This window comes from Gossypium raimondii, chromosome 10 (genome assembly GCF_025698545.1).
Source record: "Gossypium raimondii isolate GPD5lz chromosome 10, ASM2569854v1, whole genome shotgun sequence".
NCBI lineage: Eukaryota > Viridiplantae > Streptophyta > Magnoliopsida > Malvales > Malvaceae > Gossypium > Gossypium raimondii.
This window is the reverse complement of record NC_068574.1, coordinates 2,337,875-2,360,805: the sequence shown is the minus strand read 5'-3', so window position 1 is coordinate 2,360,805 and position 22,931 is coordinate 2,337,875. Positions and strand designations below refer to the sequence as shown.

Genomic DNA, 22,931 nt, shown 5'->3' with positions numbered 1-22,931 from the left:
GAAAGAAATCCAACAAAGTAAAACAAGGCAATAGCCCTGAAACTTCTTATTCTTACTTTAATTACCTTGATTTGTTTTTCCTGAAATCTCTTATAATTCCATTATATTTCCAGGAAATTTCGTAGCTAACTTGTCAAACTTTGAGTATATATTTAGACAATGTGAAAAAGAAACTATGGCACTCGCCTATATGATTTAGATGCTTGTTTTGTCTCTAATAAGATTCTTCTTTTTTTTTTTTATGTGTGTACCCAAATCAACGGAAGACTTATGATGCAGCTGTAGGTGACATAACTATACTAGCTAATAGAACAACTTTAGTGGAATTTACTCAGCCATATGCAGAAACAGGGTTATCCATGATAGTTCCAGTGAAGCCTGAGAGCTCGGCATGGATGTTCCTCAAGCCTTGCCCATAAACGCCGCTATTGCGGTATTTTTTTGTTAGCGCCACTAATGATATATATTTGCAGCTTTTTTTATTTAAACGTCACTAAAAACGCCGCTAAAAGCCTAATTTTCTGTTAGTACTTTTTAAACTATTAATAATCAAATTTTACTATAAAAAATAAGAGACAAATAAATAAAAGATGTTAATATTATTATTTATTTTTGTTTTAGAAATGATCAGTTTTCATGGGTAAAATCTCGTACTTTTCACAATTAACAGCAAACCAGAAAAAGGAAAAGGGGGGGTTTCATGAAGATTCTCAATGATTTAATGAAATAAACATAGTCAACTATTTTCATGGCTGACCAAGTCCAACATATAGACCCAAAGTTATAGGACATAAACTTCCATAGCTGCGGCTTTTAAACAAATCTTTTTTTCACTGGTATTTAAATGCTTTGAGTTCCTCTATGTATCATATTTTCAATTATTTTATGAGTTCCCTAACAACATGCAACGACCTTGTCGTATCACTTTCGTGTTCATATCTCTCTTTCTCGTCTCTTCATATGGTGAAGAGACCGGTAACAAGGTGACTAACATCGGTGCCATCATCGACGTCGATTCTCGAATCGGAAAAGAAGAGAAAACAGCTTTGGAAATTGCAGTTCAAAGTTTCAATAACGATGTTTCAAACAACCATAATCTCTCCCTTTATATTCAGAATTCTAGAAGAGATCCCTTACTTGCAGCTACTGCTGGTTAGTGATTCATTCTTTTTAGTGATCCCTTAATTAGTATGTCAACGAGGTTTATTTAACATTTACTAATGGTTAATCTGATTACAGCTAAGAAATTGATTGAAGAACAAGAAGTTATAGCAATCATTGGGTTGGAAACATGGGAAGAAGCAGCTTTGGTTGCTGATATAGGAAGCCGTGCTCGAGTTCCGGTTCTTTCATTTGCAGCACCAGCTCTAATAACACCCTCTCGTTGGCCTTTCTTGGTAACAATGGCTAATGGTGACTTCGAACAAATGAAATGCATAGCAGCTACTATTAGTTCATGTAACTGGAAAAGGGTTGTTGTAATTTATGAAGATGATGCCTTTGGTGGTGATTCTGGGAAGTTAGCTCTTTTATCGGAGGCTCTACGCGATGTTGGTTCCGAGATTGAATATCGATTGGTTCTTCCTCCGTTTTCTTCTGTTTCTAATCCAAACGAAGTTGTGCAAGATGAGTTGATAAAATTATTTAACGTTCAATCTCGGGTTTACATTGTTCTTCAATCGTCATTACCGATGACAATCCATTTGTTTGAAAAAGCTAAGGAGATTGGACTTGTTGGAAGAGACTCAGCTTGGATCATTACGGATACCATCTCGAATTACTTCGATTCTTTTAACAGTTCTGTGATTTCTTCCATGCAAGGCATTTTAGGAATCAAGACCTACCATGACGAGGGTACTAATCTTTACAAAACGTTTTATCCCCAGTTTCGAAGAACTTTCCGAGACGAAAACCCAGAAGAAGATAACTTTCAACCGAGCATTAACGCCTTACGAGCATACGACAGCATCAGAATCATCAAGCAGGCCATGGACAGTGATGAAAACAGTCCAGATTCGTTGTTGAAAAACATACTTTCAAGCAATTTCACAGGTTTAAGCGGCGAAATTCACTTTCAACAAGGCAAATTATCACATGATCCTATACTAAGGATTGTAAACTTGATTGGAAAAAGTTATAATGAGTTGGATTTCTGGTTACCAGGGATTGGATTCTCAAAGAACATTGGTTATGTTGGTAATAAATCTGCAGATTTTACTGGTACAGTCATTTGGCCAGATGGTTCAAAGCTAGTTCCTAAAGGATGGGCAATGCCAACAAATAAGAAACCAATGATAATTGGAGTTCCAGCAAGAACCGCATTTGAGAAATTTGTAAAGGTTGACGATGGTAAACATCCAGGCCAAAAGAAATATGATGGTTTCTGCATTGAACTTTTCTATGAAGTTCTAACTGTTCTCGATTATGATTTAATTTATCAATTTGATCCCCACAATGGCACATATGATGAACTTGTTCACAAAGTCTACAACAAGGTAAAATGCCCTTTGTCTCTTGGTCCATTTTTTTTCAATATTTTTTTTGTTAATAATCTCAATTTTTGTGATTATGACAGAAAATATTCATATAATTTAACCATAATTTCAAGTGTAATGAACCATTTATTTATCATTATTAAACAAAAAAATGAGAGTTTCTTACAAGCTACAGTGAAAGCAACCTTTTAACAAGGCCAACAAAGTAAAACAACAAGGCAATAGCCCTGAAACTTCTTGTTCTTATTTTAATTACCTTGATTTGTTTTTCCTGAAATTTTATATAATTCCATTATATTTCCAGGAATTTCGTAGATAACTTGTCAAACTTTTAGTTGATATTTAGACAATGATGTGAAAAAGAAACTATGACACTCACCTACTTGATTTAGATGCTTGTTTTGTCTCTATTAATTTTTTTTTTTTTTGTATGTGTGTATACCAAAATCAATGGAAGACTTATGATGCAGCTGTAGGTGACATAACTATACTAGCTAATAGAACAACTTTAGTGGAATTTACTCAGCCATATGCAGCATCAGGGTTATCCATGATAGTTCCGGTGAAGCCGGAGAGCTCGGCATGGATGTTCCTCAAGCCTTTCACCACCAAAATGTGGTTTGTCACCGGTTCCATCTTAATCTACACAATGTTCATAGTATGGTTCTTAGAACACCAGTCCAATCCTGACTTTAGAGGTCCATGGAACAATCAGATTGGCACTGTATTTTGGTTCACTTTCTCCTCCATTTTCTTTGCTCACAGTAAGTTCCACTGCAAAAATGTATACTTCTTTACGTATGAAAATTTAGCCGAGGCTAAAACAGTTCATATTTTCCTTCTTCAGGGGAGAAAATTTACAGTAACCTAACTAGAGTTGTGGTTGTAGTATGGCTATTCGTTGCGTTGATCTTAACCTCTAGTTACACTGCTAGTCTAACTTCAATGCTCACCGTGCAACGATTAGAACCGACTGTTACGGATATTGAATGGCTAAAGCGGTCCAACGTGAAAATCGGGTGTGATGGTGATTCGTTCGTAAGAACCTACTTGGAAGATGTCCTCAAGTTTAAAAGTTACAATATCGAAAACGTTAGCAGTGAATACAATTATGAAGGGGAATTCAAGAGCAACCATATAGCTGCTGCATTTCTTGAAGTGCCGTATGGGAAAGTTTTCCTTAACCATTACTGCAAGAAATTTACCACTACCGCACCTACATACACATTCGGTGGATTAGGCTTTGTGAGTATATGATATTGCTAACTTGGTGAATCTTTGCTGCAAAAATTTATAGAAATAAATGTAATGCAACTCTTTATATATATGCAGATATTTCAGAAAGGTTCTCCAATAGCCAGAGATTTTTCAAGAGCCATTTTAAAGTTATCTGAAGATGGGACTCTAATATCATTGGAACAAAAATGGTTTGCTCCTTCACCGGAGTGTTCGGCCGACGTAACCGAGGAAAGTAAAACCAATAGCTTGAGCATCCATAGCTTCTGGGGTCTTTTCCTTATATCCGTGGCCACATCTACTGTTTGTTTGCTGCTCTTCCTCGCTTACTCGCTAAAGCGATATTGGCACCATGAGGAGGAGAATAATGCTGGTACCTTGTCTCTAGTTGATGAGAGTGTTTGGAACAAGGCAATGAGAGTTGCTAAATGCATTTATAAGGGGAAAGTTTGTGTTCGAGGGGAAGTTTCGGCAGCACCCCGAGTACCAGTTATCTATAAATGGAGCTCACAGACATGGGATTATGATCGGAGTTCATCTCATATAAGCATGGAGAATCATGAGGTTAAATCACAAACAGAATCTGAGATTGGAATACAGTTGCAGGCTCACAATTGACAAAACAAAAGATTAATCTCGGTTAGATGAAATCCAGCTGTAGTGTAAATTATATTAGCCAGCCTTCTTATATGGATCTTGTGGAGAAAAATCGAAATATTTTGCTTGTAATTTTCCTGAAACACATATGTAAACAGAGTGACAACTAATAACAGGTCAAAAATCCACTGTAGTGCAACGTATCAAAATATACTTGTAATGGAATTCCCATAACACGTGTACATCTAGACATACAGACAGACATAAAATATTAGCAAAATCTAAGTATAGATGAATACATAGCGAATTGATTTGGTAGTATGTGAATTGAATGGTAAATGACAAGTTGGTATGCATACATAGTGAATTAATTTTTTAAAATAATTATGTGCATGTTTATATTGTATTGAAAGTTGTTGGGCATGAAATTGTATAAAGATGGGCTATGAATTGAATGAATGCAATTGGTTTAAACTTGTATTATAATGATTTGAATTATGAAAATATTATTGAGCGTTATCATTGAGTGTACGGCTTGTTTTCTCTGTGTGCAAGTACAGGTGGACTTCAAGATTATGAAAAGTAACTTTAGCGTAAAGGAAGCAATCCTCGACTCAACAAAATTTGTATAATTTTTTTGTTAAATATAAATATATGACATGTACTTAAATTGAGTCGATTTATAACACGATAAGTGATTATGTTTAATCATAAAGTTAGAATTAATGTTTTTGAAATTAGTCACATAGTTGAATTATGAAATTGAGTATGCTAAAATTTGGAATGCATAACATGGAAATGGTCACGGTCAAATTTAAGATGTATATTCATACCAAATGCTTGAGTGGCTTATACTATGATTTTAGTTTACAAGTTATATGGTATTGATGGAATCATTGTATCGTATTAGTACATTAGTGATTAAGGTAGTAGTGTATGGAATTAAGCCTTTGAATCTTGTATATTTGGCTGAAATGGGAAATAGTTGATTTGGAATGGTTTTATATGTGAAGTTTGTTAGGCGTCAAATTATACCATTTAGAAACAGACGGTTACGTCTTGATGTTAGACTTTTATCGTCACGACGAAATTTAGTCAATAAGTTGCACCACGACGAGAAGCTCTTAAAGTCACAATGTCAACTTCATATTTTAAAATCATTACAATTTGATCTTAATTCAATCTCATGTTAGCAATATAATTTTCGTAAACTGGTATGAACTGAAATATTGTATATTATATTATATGCATGTTTGCTCATAAATTAAATATAAAATGAATAATTTTTTATGTTAGTTACTCGGACAACGAATATTATATGCTATGGCATGGACTCACACATCTGATTAGAAATGAATGTTACATTTACATTCACTTGAAAAAGATGAAAATGCAGACGAATAGGAGTTCAAAGCTTCCTGCACAGCTTGTCGTCTTGGTTGCGTGCAAGCTATAACACGCCCACCATCAGCCCAACCAGCTTCTTTTAAAAACTGCAATTCAAGCATATTATAGTCAAGACTCCTAGCAACAAAAGATTCAGAATGAACTTCAAATCACAAAGAGGGAGGCAAGTAAACAGTTCAAGATTTTACTTTTAAATAAAGAAAAAGGAGAGAAAACCTGTGGAATTTGAGCGGTTTTACCACTACCCGTTTCACCAACAACAATGGTAGTAGCGTGAGACTCCACTAAATAAAGAATAGCAGTTCTATACTTATAAACTGGAAGCCTCTGTCTTTGCTTCTCAATGCTCACGTACCCATATCTGTAAAATAAGGAAAAACAAATAAGGAAGAGAAAAGACAAAAGAAGAACAATCAAAGAACAAAAATTAAATAAAAAATAGTGAGAGAAAAAATACCCAGAAGAAGATGAAGAGTAAGAAGATGACAAGAAAATAACACCGCCATCCTTGTCCTCGACGAGGCGGGGCTTCTCGGTTCCCGGTTTTCAGAACTGCGCCATAATTTTAAGCTCAGTTTTACTTTTCCCGATTCGAGGGAAATTGAATCGAAATTCAGTAATGTAACTAAACGGGCTTTTTATTAAGCTTTGCTCTCGCTTCGGTTTAGGGTTTCCAAGCCCAACAATCATTGGGCATTTGTTACAAATCTATCAAAAACAAATTAAATTTTTATATAAATTTAGATAAATTCAGCCTAAAAGTCAAATCTTTAATCAATAAGCCCAAGTAAAAGTGTCAATCGGTCAGGTTAGTACAACTAAAATTTTAGACTTATTTGCCAAGTCTGACCTAAAAAGTGGGCTTAAAATTTTACTTGAGTTCAGTTTGGATAAAAATGTTAAAACTCGATTCCGCCCTATTTATATTAAAGTTTTATATATTTTTTTAAAATATATATAAAAAATACTAAAAACATTAATATAAATAATTCCCAACAAATTGAAAATAAATTTAAATATATATATACTTAAATAGCACTAAGATAGGTGCAACTTAACAAGCAAATACCTTAAAATAGTAACAAAATTAACAATAAAATAAGAGTTATACAATAACAACAACATAATAGTAACATAATAATGAAATGATAGCAAAATAGTGAAAAAATATCATCTTTTTTTGAATTTTTGGGTCAGGCCTGACTAGGGCCAAAAAAATCTTACTCGAGGCTCGACTTGTTTTCTAAATGGGCCTTATTTTTTTGAACTCATATTTTTACCCAAACCCTCTCACTTTTCAAATAGGCCTTTAGGTCGGGTTGAGTGACCCAACCCATGAACAAATCTAAGCCCAAGTGCCCGATGAAATACATATTATACAAAATATTTAATAAACTTTATATTATATTAATTTTTACAAAATTAAATGAATTACATAACATACAAAATTATCCAACTAAAATATATAAAAATTCAAGAAGTTTTAATTAAAAAATATAAAATTAATTATAAATTAAAATATATATATTTTGATCATTTTCTTTTGGAAAAAACCGATGTCACTGTACAAAACAAAAAACTTTAATGGAAAACTCAACGGCCCTAACCCTAAAAAAACTTAAATGGTTTAGGTTATTTTATCACCCCTACCAACACGCTTCCAAGTTTAATCCTAGTAAGTATCCTGTTTGGTCAGAATATTCTTGCTTCTTGAAATACTGAATCAAAACCAAGCCACGTCAACTCCTACAATCTAGATTCAAGATAACTTGAGTTGCAAGGTAAATGCAGTTGACTTTTTTCCTTTGAGAAGATCAACTTTAAGACATTTCATTACATTAGTTGGACCAGATATTTGGGTTTCCGTAACATGTCTTAATTGCTTAATAAAACTATAGCCACAAATTTTATTCAGCATAAAACAACTTAAAAGCATAGTTTGGTTTTATCATGATTCAAGATATTTTGTAATATGTTCCAAAACAGTATGCAAAGACTTCATACAATGGCTAACATTGATACAGTTTTAATACGTCAGCTCGTCATCCTGGTACTGATCTTATTTTCATGCATCAATATCATCTCTAAAGGAGTTCAAGCTAAGGAGGATGATCATAAAGTTACAAACATTGGTGCCGTAATCGATGTTACGTCCCGTACTGGGAAGGAAGAGATAACCGCCATGGAAATCGCCGTTCAAAGCTTCAACAATAAGTTGAACAATCACGGGCTATCCCTCTATGTTCAGAGCCATGGAAAAGACCCCATGCTAGCTGCTGCTGCAGGTTTGTAGTAATTTCATGTACCAGATTTGTTCATAGTATTGATTCATTGATTGCTTGTTTTTTAAGTTATGGTAACAAGGAATTAATTCTGTTGCAGCCGAAAAGCTGATTAAAGAGAACAACGTGACGGTCATTATCGGCTTGGAAACATGGGAATTAGCGGCTCCGGTTGCTGAAATCGGGACACGAGCTCGAGTTCCAGTTCTCTCGTTTACAGCACCTTCTATAACGTTGCCATTGTCGGCTCTCCGTTGGCCTTTCTTGGCACAAATGGCTAACAATGACTCTGAAGAAATGACATGCATTGCAGCTATCATTCGTTCATATGGATGGAAAAAGGTCATCGCCATTTATGAAGATGAAACATATGGTGGTGATTCTGGGAAATTAGCTGTTCTAATCGAAGCTTTACAAGATATTGGTTCCGAAATCGAACATACCTTGGTTCTTCCACCAATTTCATCTCTGTCTAATACCAAAGAAGTTATGCAGGAGGAGCTAATGAAGCTTCTTAGCCTTGAATCTCGGGTTTTTGTTGTGCTTAAAGCATCATCAGTTATGACCATTCATTTGTTTGAAGAAGCTAAGAACATGGGGTTTATGGGAAGAGATTCAGCTTGGATAATCACAGATAAAATCACAACTTACCTTGACTCTTTCAACACCTCCATAATTTCATCCATGGCAGGTGTTTTAGGAATCAAGACCTATTATACCGAGAATAGTAGCGAGTACGAAAGCTTTTATGGGCAGTTCAAGCAAGTTTTCCGAAAAAAGTACGAGGACGAAGACAACTTTGAACCCGGAATTTATGCTTTAAAAGCATACGATGCAATCCAAATCATCACCGAGGCTATGGAAGGAATGATCAACACTAATATCAGTTCAAAACAATTGTCTGAAAAAATCCTGTCAAGCAATTTCACTGGTTTAAGTGGAGAAATCCAATTTGAAAGGGGCATGTTGTCACACAATCCTACATTGAGAATAGTAAACGTGGTTGGCAAGAAATATAAAGAGCTTGACTTTTGGTTGCCAAGCTTTGGATTCTCAAGGAGCCTTGTTAATGAAGAAACTGAACATGATGGTAATACAGCTCAAGGATTGTATGGTCAAGTCACCTGGCCTGCTGACTTGAACCAAGTCCGAAACCCGAAAGGATGGGCGATGCCTACGGATGCAAGGCCATTGATTATCGGAGTTCCTGGTAGAACCTCTTTTGAGAAATTTGTGAAAGTTAAAAATGAAAGTAATCAAAATGAGGAACCTGAAGGTTATTGCATTGATCTTTTCAAAATGGCACGAGAGGTTCTCGGTTATGACCTGCCTTACAAATTTGTACCGCATTTCAGCACTTACGATGATTTGGTCCGTTGCGTGCATAACAAGGTAATGAATGGGAACTCTTTCAACTAATTTCCAAGTCCTTGTTAAATGTTTATCATTATCTTGTCTAACAAATGCTTCACATGGAAGACTTTCGATGCTGTTGTTGGGGATATAACGATACTAGCCAACAGAGCAGAACTTGTGGAGTTTACTCAGCCATATGCAGAATCGGGGTTGTCCATGATCGTACCAGCAAAATCCGAAGAATCAGCATGGATGTTCATGAAGCCTTTTACATGGGAGATGTGGATGGCTACTGGTGCCATGTTGATCTACACAATGTTCATAGTTTGGTTCCTGGAACATCAGTCCAATCCTGAATTTGAAGGCACATGGAAGACTCAAATCGGAACCGCGATGTGGTTCACTTGCTCTTCTCTCTTCTTCGCGCATAGTAAGTACCAGAAACTGCATGCGATTGAAAACATTCAAGCATACTCACAATACAAGTAATGCTCATTTTTTTGCAGGGGAGAATGTACAAAACAACTTCACCAGAGTTGTGGTTATTGTTTGGCTCTTTGTTTCACTTGTCCTAACCTCGAGTTACACGGCTAGTCTTTCCTCGATGTTGACAGTTAATAAACTGAAAGTGAATGTGACAGACATCGAATTTCTGAAGAGGAACAACTTGAAAGTAGGTTGCGACGGAGATTCGTTCGTAAGAAACTATCTAGTCGATGTGCTTCAGTTTAAATCGGAGAACATCAAGACAATCAACAGCCAAGACAACTATATAGGAGAATTCGAAAAGAAGCACATCGCTGCTGCATTTCTCGAACTTCCATACGAAAAGGTCTTCATCAACAATTACTGTAAGAAATTTTCAGCCACCACACCAACCTACAGATTTGGAGGATTGGGATTTGTAAGTAGTATTTTCCAAACTTGTTTCTATCCATTTCAGCACCATGGACTTAAACAAAATCTTACCTATGCAGATGTTCCATAAAGGCTCTCCAATCGCCATGGACTTCTCAAAAGCTATCCTAACTCTATCGGAAAACGGAGCGCTGAAAGATCTTGAAGAGAAGTGGTTTGCACCCTCACCCGAGTGTTCAACCAGTGTGACCGACAATCGAACCGAAAGACTGAGGCTTCATAGCTTCTGGGGTCTCTATATAATCTCTGGTGCAACATCTACCATTTGTTTCTTCTTATTCATCATCAAGATAATAAAAGACCAATATGGAAGCAATACTAGTCCAAGAAATAATAGTATCTGGAGTAAGGCAATTAGGCTTGCTAGATTTATATACCAAGGACAACAAATTAATTTTGCTATAGACCAAACTCGGCCTCAACTGCCGGAAATTGTTGGACGAGGATCTCCGAGATGGAAATATTCGAGTCCCGATGCAGCCGAGAATCATGAAGCCGCCTCCTCCGAAGCTGCTGATGTTGAAATGCTGTACATTCCAGGAGGTTAAAAGACCGAAGAAGAGCAATGAAGGCTCTTGCAACTGTATACTGTTACCTGTAACATAATTTCATTTGTTTTATTCTTCTAATATAAATCAATAAGTTTATTTTTAGCATAATGATATATGTTTAGTACTTAACCTTTACATCTTTTTGTTAGTTTAACCTTTATTTTATTTTTTAGCTAAATTTAACTCTAAACCTTTTAAAAAGAGCTAAATTTGACAATCAACCTTCCAAAAATGAGTTACATTATTATTTTTTAAGGGAACTACTAATTAAAACCTTTAATTTTTTTATAACTTCTTATTTTTAAATATTTTTATAATTTTATAATTATTTATTGACGTGACATAAGATAAATAGTGCCATATTAACATAGAGTAAACATGGATTACTATGCTAGTTGCCACGCCAACATCATTAAAAAGTTGTTAAATGCTTAAATTGGCCCAACCTTTTAAGGGTTGCTCATATAATGATCAAACTTTTTAAAATGGTCATGTAATGGCATAACTTGTACAAAAGTGCTTAAATGAAAGTCAAACCTTTCAAAATGATCAAATAAGGGCCTAACATTTTCAAAACTGCTTAAATAAGAGATTCTCAAATGCCGTATATCAAGTTCCAAGTTATGTTCTAACTACTTTCTTTTCTTTTCTTTTCTTTTCTTTTCTTTTCAAGCAATATTTAATGCAGGTGTTACATGTTTTATTCTAAACACATCAATATTTACTTAATTTTTCCTACAAATTGGATTGAAGTACATGAAAAATCCCTATTGAAAACTTTCATAAAGGTTAGGGTCTCATTTGACCATTTTGAAATGTGAGCAATATCTAAATTGTTAAGCCCTAATTTGAGCATTTTTCCTTTAAAAGATGATTATTTTAGTTGTATTTCCGTTAAAAGATAATTTTACATTTTTTAAAAAGTTAAAAATCAAATTTAGTTAAAAAGAAATAAGAATCAAATAAATAAAATAAAAGATACAAAGATTTAGATTTAGATTTAAATTTATCATTATCCGTTAATTTTTTTTTTCCAGAAATGATTTTGGTCCTAGTTTTCATGGGTCAAATCTCTAACTTTCCACAATTTGCAGGAAAACCAGAAAAAGAAAAGGGGGGCGTTTCATGAAGATTCTCTATCATTTAACGAAGTAAACATAGCTGACTTTTTTCATGGCAGACCAAGTCCAACATATAGACCAAAAGTTCCGGGGCATAAATTTCCATAGTGACGGCTTTTAAACGAATCTTTTTTCATTATTATTTAAACGCTTTGAGTTCCTATATGTATCATATATGCAATTATTTTACGAGTTCCCTAACAACATGCAACGACCTTGTATCACTTTTGTGTTCATATCTCTCTTTCTCGTTTCTTCATATGGTGACGAGACCGATAACAAGGTGACTAACATCGGTGCCATCATCGACGTCGATTCTCGAATCGGAAAAGAAGAGAAAACAGCTTTGGAAATAGCAGTTCAGAGTTTCAATAACAACGTTTCAAACAACCATAAGCTCTCCCTTTATATTCAGAATTCTAGAAGAGATCCCTTACTTGCAGCTACTGCTGGTTAGTGATTCATTCTTTTTAGTGATCCCTTAATTAGTATGTCAACGAGGTTTATTTAACATTTACTAATGGTTAATCTGATTACAGCTAAGAAATTGATTGAAGAACAAGAAGTTAAAGCAATCATTGGGTTGGAAACATGGGAAGAAGCAGCTTTGGTTGCTGATATAGGAAGCCGAGCTCGAGTTCCGGTTCTTTCATTTGCAGCACCAGCTATAATAACACCCACTCGTTGGCCTTTCTTGGTAGCAATGGCTAATGGTGACTCCGAACAAATGAAATGCATTGCAGCTACTATCAGTTCATTTAACTGGAAAAGGGTTGTTGTAATTTATGAAGATGATGCCTTTGGTGGTGATTCTGGGAAGTTAGCTCTTTTATCGGAGGCTCTACGCGATGTTGGTTCCGAGATTGAATATCGATTGGTTCTTCCTCCACTTTCTTCTGTTTCTAATCCAAATAAAGTTGTGCAAGATGAGTTGATAAAATTATTCAACGTTCAATCTCGGGTTTACATTGTTCTTCAATCGTCATTACCGATGACAATCCATTTGTTTGAGAAAGCAAAGGACATTGGACTTGTTGGAAGAGACTCAGCTTGGATCATTACGGATACCATCTCGAGTTACTTCGATTCTTTTAACAGTTCTGTGATTTCTTCCATGCAAGGCATTTTAGGAATCAAGACCTACTATGACGAGGGTACTAATCTTTACAAAACGTTTTATCCCCAGTTTCGAAGAACTTTCCGAGACGATAACCCGGAAGAAGATAACTTTCAACCGAGCATTAACGCCTTACGAGCATACGACAGCATCAGAATCATCAAGCAGGCCATGGACAGTGATGAAAACAGTCCAGATTCGTTGTTGAAAAACATACTTTCAAGCAATTTCACAGGTTTAAGCGGCGAAATTCACTTTCAACAAGGCAAATTATCACATGATCCTATACTAAGGATTGTAAACGTGATTGGAAAAAGTTATAACGAGTTGGATTTCTGGTTACCAGGGATTGGATTCTCAAAGAACATTGGTTATGTTGGTAATAAATCTGCAGATTTTACTGGTACAGTCATTTGGCCAGATGATTCAAAGCTAGTTCCTAAAGGATGGGAAATGCCAACAAATAAGAAACCAATGATAATTGGAGTTCCAGCAAGAACCGCATTTGAGAAATTTGTAAAGGTTGACGATGGTAAACATCCAGGCCAAAAGAAATATGATGGTTTCTGCATTGAACTTTTCTATGAAGTTCTAACTGTTCTCGATTATGATTTAATTTATCAATTTGATCCCCACAATGGCACATATGATGAACTTGTTCACAAAGTCTACAACAAGGTAAAATACCCTTTGTCTCTTAGTCCATTTTTTTTCAATATTTTTTTTGTTAATAATCTCAATTTTTGTGATTATGATAGAAAATATTCATATAATTTAACCATAATTTCAAGTGTAATGAATCATTTATTTATCATTATTAAACAAATAAAAAAGAGTTTCTTACAAGTTACAGTGAAAGCAATCCAACAAAGTAAAACAACAAGGCAATAGCCCTGAAACTTCTTATTCTTACTTTAATTACCTTGATTTGATTTTCCTGAAAGCTCTTATAATCTTGTCAAACTTTGAGTATATATTTAGGCAATGATGTGAAAAGAAACTATGACACTCACCTACCTGATTTAGATGCTTGTTTTGTCTCTAATAAGATTCTTCTTTTTTTTTTTTTTTTGTATGTGTGTACCAAAATCAACTGAAGACTTATGATGCAGCTGTAGGTGACATAACTATACTAGCTAATAGAACAACTTTCGTGGACTTCACTCAGCCATATGCAGCAACAGGGTTATCCATGATAGTTCCAGTGAAGCCTGAGAGCTCGGAATGGATGTTCCTCAAGCCTTTCACCGCCAAAATGTGGTTGGTCACCGGTTCCCTCTTAATCTACACAATGTTCATAGTATGGTTCTTAGAACACCAGTCCAATCCTAACTTCAGAGGTCCATGGAACAATCAGATTGGCACTGCACTTTGGTTCACTTTCTCCTCCATTTTCTTTGCTCACAGTAAGTTTCACTGCAAAAATCTGTAGTTCTTTATGCATGAAAATTTAGCCGAGGCTAAAACAGTTCATATTTTCCTTCTGCAGGTGAGAAAATTTACAGTAACCTAACTAGAGTTGTGGTTGTAGTATGGCTATTCGTTGCGTTGATCTTAACCTCTAGTTACACTGCTAGTCTAACTTCAATGCTCACCGTGCAACAATTAGAACCGAATGTTACGGATATTGGATCTCTGAAGCGGTCCAACGTGAAAATCGGGTGTGATGGTGATTCGTTCGTAAGAACCTACTTGGAAGACGTCCTCAAGTTTAAAAGTTACAATATCGAAAACGTTAGCAGTGAATACAATTATGAAGGGGAATTCAAGAGCAACCATATAGCTGCTGCATTTCTTGAACTGCCGTATGGGAAAGTTTTCCTTAACCGTTACTGCAAGAAATTTACCACTACCGCACCTACTTACATATTTGGTGGATTAGGCTTTGTAAGTATATGATATTGCTAACTTGGTGAATCTTTGCTGCAAAATTTTATAGAAATAAATGTAATGAACTCTTTATATATATGCAGATATTTCAGAAAGGTTCTCCAATAGCCAGAGATTTTTCAAGAGCCATTTTAAAGTTATCTGAAGATGGGACTCTAATGTCATTGGAACAAAAATGGTTTGCTCCTTCAACGGAGTGTTCAGCCAATGTAACCGAGGAAAGAAATACCAATAGCTTGAGCATCAATAGCTTCTTGGGTCTTTTCCTTATATCCGGGGCCACATCTACTGTTTGTTTGCTGCTCTTCCTCGCTTACTCGCTAAAGCGATATTGGCACCACGAACTGGAGAATAATGCTGGCAACTTGTCTCTAGTTGATGAAGGTGTTTTGATCAAGGCAATGAGAGTTGCTAAATACATTTATAACGGAAAAGTTTGTGTTCAAGGGGAAGTTTCGGCAGCACCCCGAGCACCAGATATCTATGAATGGAGCTCACCGACATGGGATTATGATCGGAGTTCATCTCATATAAGTATGGAGAATCTTGAGGTTAAATCACAAGCAGAAACTGAGATTGGAATACAGTTGCAGGTTCACAATTGACAAAACAAAAGATTAATCTCGGTTAAATGATATCCAGCTGTAGTGTAAATTACATTAGCCACCCTTCTTACATGGGTCTTGTGGAGAAAAATCGAATTATTTTGCTCGTAATTTTCCAAATTTCCTAAAAAAAAAAGAATGTACTTATTTTTTAGGCTATGAATTTTTACCCACAAAGTAGCCTTGTATCGGTATAAAGACATATAACAACCGAACAGACACCGACTGTAGACCGTATCTCCAAAGATGCCTCCAAGCATTGAATGTAGCACTGTCTGTCAGGAGCTGTTGCCGGCTCGTATTAAGGGTTCTACATTTAGCTCACATTCTGATCCTTTCTGACCACTAAAGCTTGATGTGCACCCAATGATAAAGATTTTTGCTATTCAAATGATGCAGACAAGAAATGTAATGCTTATTTAAGTTCAACATTAAATTAACAAACGAGGTCGGATTCTACATAATCAGGTCTGAATAATCATCCTTGATAAACAGTCACTATTTAACTTCACTGTCATGAAAGATACAGCCATCTCCACACTCTAAAAAACATGCAATGTTTCTTCAAATACACTAAAATTCGACAGGATTGGGAACTCAAATCCAAGATGTTATCCAATCAACTTTAAAACAATCTCCAGAGGACTACAATGCCTGTTGTTAGTCCATAGTGAATCTAGAAACTCATCAGCATCTGGTATCAAACAAAACTTGTCCTGAAAAGAGACTTGGTCTAACACATCAATGACTTCTCGTGTTCTTCAGGTACAAACATATTCTCCAAATTTATAGATCGTTGTTGTACTATGTTTTGTCCTCGAATTACCGGTAGCCTCTTCCTCTTCCACGTCCCCCCCAACCTCGACCCCTACCTCTTCCACCACCCCTCCCACCATAAGATATGCCTTCCAATGCTCTGTTCACAAGCTGATTTTGCATGCCACCAGCTCCACGGCCCTTCTTTGTCGCAAAGTTATTAGATCCATTAGCTGCAGTAGAAGGTCGCTTTACCCTGCACAACAATTGCACAGTTGAATTTGTTTCGTTTCAGGGTCACACAGTAAAAAGAATCCTCTTGACACATGAATGAAAAGGGAGATAGTTTATGTGGTTCAATACTACTAATGCTAATGCATGCTAATCAATCCCCAGACCACATTATGTTGGTCTGACTTTCCGTAAAGAAAAAAAAAATACATGAAGGTAGCAAGAAGTCTACAATGAACAGAAAACAACAGATAAAAGTAACAGCTAACTTACCCAGTTCCAGTTGCACTGGAGGGTACAGAAGGTTTTACAGCTTCTTTCCAAGAAAGGTTGACACTCTTATCCCCAATAAATGCAGGTGTTTTTGAATGCAAGGGCTGAAAAGGTAAATAATAAAAGATAAGCACGTGAGAGTTTAGGCACACATAGTACATGCTATACAATTAGAAGACAAATAAACTCCCTTTTACCTTTGTCATAGCTAAAATGTTATTGCAAGTACGCAATCCAGTTGTGGTATTCTGCTTTTGAGTTTTCTGCGAACAGAAAATGAAGGATAAAGTCAAAAAGGAAACAGAAAACAAACTAAAATATGGGGGGTATTTTAAGAATAAACTCACAATGCTCTCCTTTGCTTCATCAGATTTAGCAGCTGCCATTGCTTTATTGTGCTCAGCCATTCCCTGAGTCAATTTCTTCATTGTGGCCCTAGTTAGGTCTTCAATACTACTCAATCTGGATCACCATTCATAAAAAAACGTATTAACATATACAAGAAGCATTATGAACAATATGACAACAATTCAACCGAGGATGATAGGTTTGACAACAATTCAAAATTTCCTTTCTGTTGAGCAGTCTAGAATGAACCATAAGTCAGCTTGCGGCCAACCTGGATCTCTATGTTGAAGATAAAAATGGAACACAGCCCTATCATAGGCAACCCTAGCAATTTTCCTTAGCATACTGAGTAAGTTCATTTAGTAGATTGTATTTTTTCCTCTAGAATAAGAAGTTAATGGTAAAAATCTCAATTAATTCACTGATTCAACATATATCAGTTTTGAGGACCTGATCAAAACTCAGAACAAATTTGAAGTAAAAGGAAACTGGTCATTAACAGTAACAGAATATCTATCTAATCTATGCTACCTGGTGATACCAATAAACAGAAAAAAAAAATTAACACTGTTACAACAGGAGATAACTTCTATCAAGATACATCAGTTGTTTTTTCCCCTTAAAAGTTAACAAATTTGAAGTAAAAGGAAACTGGTCATTAACAGTAACAGAATATCTATCTAATCTATGCTACCTGGTGATACCAATAAACAGAAAAAAAAAATTAACACTGTTACAACAGGAGATAACTTCTATCAAGATACATCAGTTGTTTTTTCCCCTTAAAAGTTATAGCATAATGAAAGACGAGAAGTACCTCTCAGTGAACTCCTTATAATACTCTGAGAAGTCCTCCCCAAGCCTATCTGATGGTTGACCAGTCACAATCTTGTAACCACATAGACTATTTGTGGCATTGGGAGCCTAAAATACAATAATTTTCAACTAAGCATTGCACAATATAAACTCATACAACAGGATGGTGAGAAAGGAAATTTAATCATAAGAAATTATGAAAAAATAAATAACCTTGTGAGCTAAATGGTGGAATGAAAACAACAAGCATTCAACATAGGTAAAGTTCGTTTCTTCACCAGTCTTCCTTCGAGGCATGTACTTCTGAGAAAGAAAGAATAAACAAAAAGATCATAAATAAACAGAGTCGTATATAAACATAAACATGCTTGAGACAATTAGAAGATAAAACACCAAAAATTCAACAAGATATGATAAGTAAACACATGCTCATACCTTTAAAAGCTGAACAACAGAAGGAAGAATCTGGCGTGAATCCTGTGGCGTTGTGTAAGGAGAAATTTCTGCCAAACCTTTGAGCAAATCTAGCTTTCGCTCCTCTGGAAGCTGTAATACAGGGCCATTTTAGAATATATATTCCTTAACACGGTACTAGCAACTTAAAACATAATATCGCTCTAGAGCCTTCACAAAACAGAGTTCCTCAAGAATTTCATGTAAAAGCAATTTCCCATTCTCAGGGAATATTCAGATGTGCAAAATATGACCAGAAGACACATCAACATATTGTAAGTAACATTTCTAGAGTTTCTAAGGTATTAGAATGTCGAGTTTATACCTTATCAAAAACAGGTATAATGTGCTTGTTTATGTAGTTGAGGAACTTGCTGCCAGATGCACCCCTCTGTAAAATAATTTTGGTAAGACAGCAAAGAAAGTTCATGTATGATATATCGGAAGAATATTTAATGGGAAAAAAAAGCAGATACTCAGTAATACCAAATCAGTCCTTACCACGAAAAATGGAATAGCCATGAACAGACAAGATATCAACCTATCTATATGATCTGCATCCGAAACCTGCACACAAAAGCCAGCTGAATAGTTATAAAGTAAGTTCATGACAATGACAGTGCAATGGTGAACCTCAACTAGACAATGTTGACTAATAAAACTATTTTTATATTCTATGGCCCCACATCCTTTCTAAAGAATATCTACATTAAATCATGCAAAGAGGTAGCTCGGTATTGTAATGCACCATAGAGAATCAAGTTAGGCATCAAAAAGAAAAGATTCAAACCGATATTCAGTAAAGAATCACTCACATCAAATTGTGCATCTAAATCAGCCTGCCCTTCAATTATTCCAATAAGTTCCTTCAAGCGCTCAGGAGGAGCTTTCTCCCCAAATATGCTCAAACTTTTTAAGAAGTCCATAAACATTCTGAATTCAGCTCCAGTTACATCCCCTAAACTCTGCATTGGAACTAAATAAAATCAATCCTGCATCTACCACTCTAATTTCGATATCAGAAGTTCAGAATTCAGGGGGAAGAAAGAAAGACTAGATACAACGATGACTGCATAAATAGTGAAATCAAAAGTGTACCTTTTTAATTAAATCAGTTATATGCCTTTCCATTTCCTCCTGAGGTCTTAAGAGTTCAGCTTTAAGAGGAAAAACCTACAGACATAGTTGATTCCCCCTCAATTATCATCAGAAAACAAAGCATGAGATTAGCAACAATGGGCAAACCAAGAAGCAGTCTTAACCTTATCTCGTATAAAGCACAAAACCTTGTCACGGATAGTGTCATCTTGACTCGGATCCTCAACATTCCAAATATGCTTGAATAGTGCTGTCAAAGACTCTGCATTCACAAGAGAATCTGGTCATCAAGAGATACATCAGAAGGAATAATGCTAGAAAATGAAGAGTGCATGTTCATTCATGTCAAATTTTACAAGGATATAAAAGCATATGAAAATTATTGATTACAGTCATCAAGATAACCATTGCATCTAACTTAGAATTTAAGTACATCTGTCTATGCCTACAGTTCTTTTATTCACAAAGTTCTTATGAACCATTATCATAAGAACCATATATTTATCCATAACATCCTAGTGAAAAAATCAAACTAAAAGAAGTTCATTTAAAGTAGGACAGTAACCATAAAATGTGCCTTGACCGGTAAAGAATGCTATCAACTCAAAATATCATATAATCATACTCTAGTTGGCAAAAAGCTTGGTTTTAGGACTCACGTGAATTTCACCATGACAATATATATGTAAATGTATGTGTACATATATATTGCATTCATTTACCAGACATTATGAGAATGTACATTACCTTTCACGTCCTGCCTCAGTACAGACATTAGGGCTTTATGAACAGCATCACGCTCCACAATCTCCTCTAGAAGAAACAAATTAAAGCAAAGAACAGGTTATATACACAATAGTAAGACATTCTTTAACATAGTGAAGTAATAATTCAATTTATCATAAAGGATTCCACTTTTACCGGCAGTAAGGAGTTGCCCTAAAATGTCAACTATTTTAGAAATATACTCCTTTGTGTCCTTGCAAAATAGAGGAAGCCCCCGAATTGCTTGCACCCGAACCTAAAAACAGTTCAATCTAATTAGCTTCAAGACAGTTACAAAAGGTTCTACTTTAATTCCTCACTAACCAATTCTAGTAAACCCTAAAAGGGAAAATAAATTTAAACAACATATTATATCAGTAAAAATGCGCGGATTGTGTATGAACTAACCGCCAAATCTTCTTCTTCAATCAAATCGAAATGAGCATTAAGAGCACGGCTGGAGAGGTTAGGGAAGAACTTGAAGAAGCGAGGAATTAGCTGCGCAGCCAATTGCTTCGCCTTTATGCTTGTTTTCGTGGCATCGATGATTCCTTCGTAGTCTTTCACATTCTGTATCACAAATTAGACAAATTACAGAAAGAAAAATGCAAAACCCTAGAAATATAGAGAAACGAGGGAGGAGGACGAGAGACCAACCTGAGACTTATCCTTAGCCTCGTTGAGGCGTTCGCCAAATTCGTAGAGCTTCTCGATTTGCTTGGCTTCCTCGGAAGCGTCAGTCATCTGGTGGATTTAAAGATGGAGATAACTCAAAAGACTGAAAATTCAACAATATTAACATAACAAAAAAATGAAAGGAAAAAAAACAGTACTTTTATTGCGGTTTCCTGGTATTTTGTGCTCTGTTTGGTTACTGAGAAACTGAGAGGGGAAAATATAGTGGAATTAGAAGAGTGTAAAAGTGAAAGGAGGAAAACCTGAGAGGCTGAGAGAATACTAGAAGAAGACTACGAGGGCTTTTTTTTTTTTAATTTGATTAAAGAAATTACGAATAAAAAGAGAGGTTAATTTCGTTTAACGGACCTCCTCGACTCGCCGGTTTGCGGGTCGGTTCCGTTATTGCATTATATCCCCTTTTTTATTCATTAAACGACAGTGTTTAGTGTCTGGGCCTAGCTGTCCGTTATTGTGGAGGAATGTAATGTAACTGTAAGCCGTTAAAGCCCAAATTGGTCCAAGTCCATGATGGAATCCAATGGTTTGGGTTGTAAAGGTGTGAACCAAGCGATTCTCCAATTATATATTGACACGTGGCATAGAACTATGATAAATTAGTGTCCCTAATTATGATATTATCCCAGTAGAAAACACCCATATGTTAATATTTAACAAATTTCGGATATGATAATTAAACTAATGATTAATATATATATATAAGCTAAATTTTAAATAAAAGTATATATAAGCTAAAAATTTAAAAATAAAAACATGATCAACAATAGAATATTACATAAATATATATAATTACTCTAAGGAGTTGGATGCCTTAATATTTTTTCAAAAGGAAATGTTATTAATATATATATTTGCAAACAATTCACAATGATTCTAATATTAAAAATAAAATTTTAAAAAATATGAGTGTTTAACTTAAAGTTAAGTCATATCAAAATAATGCCGATAACAATATTAATATCACAAATATAAGTAATATAATTGAATGTCAAGTATCAAAATGAATCACCAAACTAGTACATTAGATTTTATGTTGACGATCTTATCCTTCTCGGATAAACTACGAAACCTCATAAATGGTTAAATTGTTCAAATTATATGTAAACAAAAGGAATCTCAAACTCGAGAAGTCTAGTCAACCACTAATCTCATAAAACAATTACTAAACAATAATAAGCATCTAATGTAGCTTTATGATATCCCCATAATACTCCAAGCTAAAATAAAGATCAAACATAATTAAATGAGCAAACTTTATTATTAACGCGTCCAACATAATTAAATAAAATAAAATAATATCGTAACAAGATGAACTACAAACCTCTTCTAAGATATATCTAATAAAATCAAATTCACACCAAAACGATAATAAATTTAGAAATAACATGAAAAGCATCACTTTTAATAATAAATGCTCTCAAAGCCTCGATCAATGGCAAGAGCCTCCACCACGCTCACATCAAGCATTCCTTGAAGTTGTTTCGCATAGCCACTGAGATTCAAGTCATCACACTCCCTCGCGACTACACAGACATCACAAGCTCTATCTCGCTCGTCAAATGCATCATTATCACTGCTCCCTTGGCGCCTTCCATCTAACTAGCCTCATCCATTGAAGTTATTTTTAGTCATTCTTTTGAGTTAGTATCCATATCAAGAACTAGGCAATCGTAGTCTCTCATGACTACAACACCACTAGCTCTATTTCGCTTGTCAAAAGTGTCATTTGTGCTAACTTTAATTATTGATCATTCAAATAAAAACATTAAGATTTGTCTTGGTAAGGAGAACATTTCAGGATTTAGAGCGTATTAAACATTAAAAATTAAGACATGTTCCTAGAGAAGAAAATAAAACTATAAATTTCTTAACTAAAATGGCTTAGAGAGTAAGGAAGGTGTTGACAAAGTCCCTAAGCAG

General features: G+C 35.2%; 3 protein-coding genes and 1 long non-coding RNA gene across 8 annotated transcripts; 2 read left to right on the top strand and 2 right to left on the bottom strand.

Annotated features, from left to right (window-relative positions):
• Window positions 1-212: 212 nt before the first annotated feature.
• LOC105776369 (glutamate receptor 2.7) lies at window positions 213-15,686 on the top strand. 5 transcript variants are annotated; one of them, XM_052622054.1, is made up of 5 exons: window positions 213-1,152; window positions 1,240-2,495; window positions 14,180-14,486; window positions 14,570-14,967; window positions 15,054-15,686. In XM_052622054.1, exons 1-5 carry the CDS (start codon window positions 903-905, stop codon window positions 15,573-15,575), a joined length of 2,733 nt encoding a protein of 910 aa, XP_052478014.1. In that variant the 5' UTR covers window positions 213-902; the 3' UTR covers window positions 15,576-15,686. The 5 variants fall into 5 exon arrangements, with proteins under 5 accessions (XP_052478014.1, XP_052478013.1, XP_052478015.1 ...); XM_052622053.1 differs by lacking the exons at window positions 14,180-14,486; window positions 14,570-14,967 and adding exons at window positions 2,953-3,259; window positions 3,343-3,740 and having other exon boundaries at window positions 223-1,152; XM_052622055.1 differs by lacking the exons at window positions 14,180-14,486; window positions 14,570-14,967; window positions 15,054-15,686 and adding exons at window positions 2,953-3,259; window positions 3,385-3,740; window positions 3,828-4,674 and having other exon boundaries at window positions 226-1,152.
• Window positions 5,589-6,325, bottom strand: LOC105776374 (uncharacterized). The gene is made up of 3 exons (XR_001127973.2): window positions 6,193-6,325; window positions 5,952-6,096; window positions 5,589-5,821 (listed from the first exon to the last, which is right to left on the bottom strand). It is a non-coding gene; the product is annotated as an uncharacterized LOC105776374 (long non-coding RNA).
• Window positions 7,712-10,977, top strand: LOC105776368 (glutamate receptor 2.9). Its single transcript, XM_012598979.2, has 5 exons — window positions 7,712-8,020; window positions 8,118-9,409; window positions 9,497-9,803; window positions 9,880-10,277; window positions 10,351-10,977. Exons 1-5 carry the CDS (start codon window positions 7,723-7,725, stop codon window positions 10,837-10,839), a joined length of 2,784 nt encoding a protein of 927 aa, XP_012454433.2. The 5' UTR covers window positions 7,712-7,722; the 3' UTR covers window positions 10,840-10,977.
• Window positions 15,687-15,984: 298 nt separating the features above from the next.
• On the bottom strand, window positions 15,985-21,316 carry LOC105776371 (apoptosis inhibitor 5-like protein API5). Its single transcript, XM_012598982.2, has 17 exons — window positions 21,149-21,316; window positions 20,973-21,059; window positions 20,724-20,885; window positions 20,472-20,571; window positions 20,298-20,363; window positions 19,715-19,812; window positions 19,551-19,625; window positions 19,268-19,417; window positions 18,954-19,019; window positions 18,778-18,843; window positions 18,435-18,545; window positions 18,213-18,302; window positions 18,001-18,107; window positions 17,183-17,297; window positions 17,033-17,098; window positions 16,836-16,939; window positions 15,985-16,587 (listed from the first exon to the last, which is right to left on the bottom strand). Exons 2-17 carry the CDS (start codon window positions 21,057-21,059, stop codon window positions 16,398-16,400), a joined length of 1,653 nt encoding a protein of 550 aa, XP_012454436.1. The 5' UTR covers window positions 21,149-21,316; the 3' UTR covers window positions 15,985-16,397.
• Between the last annotated feature and the right edge of the window lie 1,615 nt (window positions 21,317-22,931).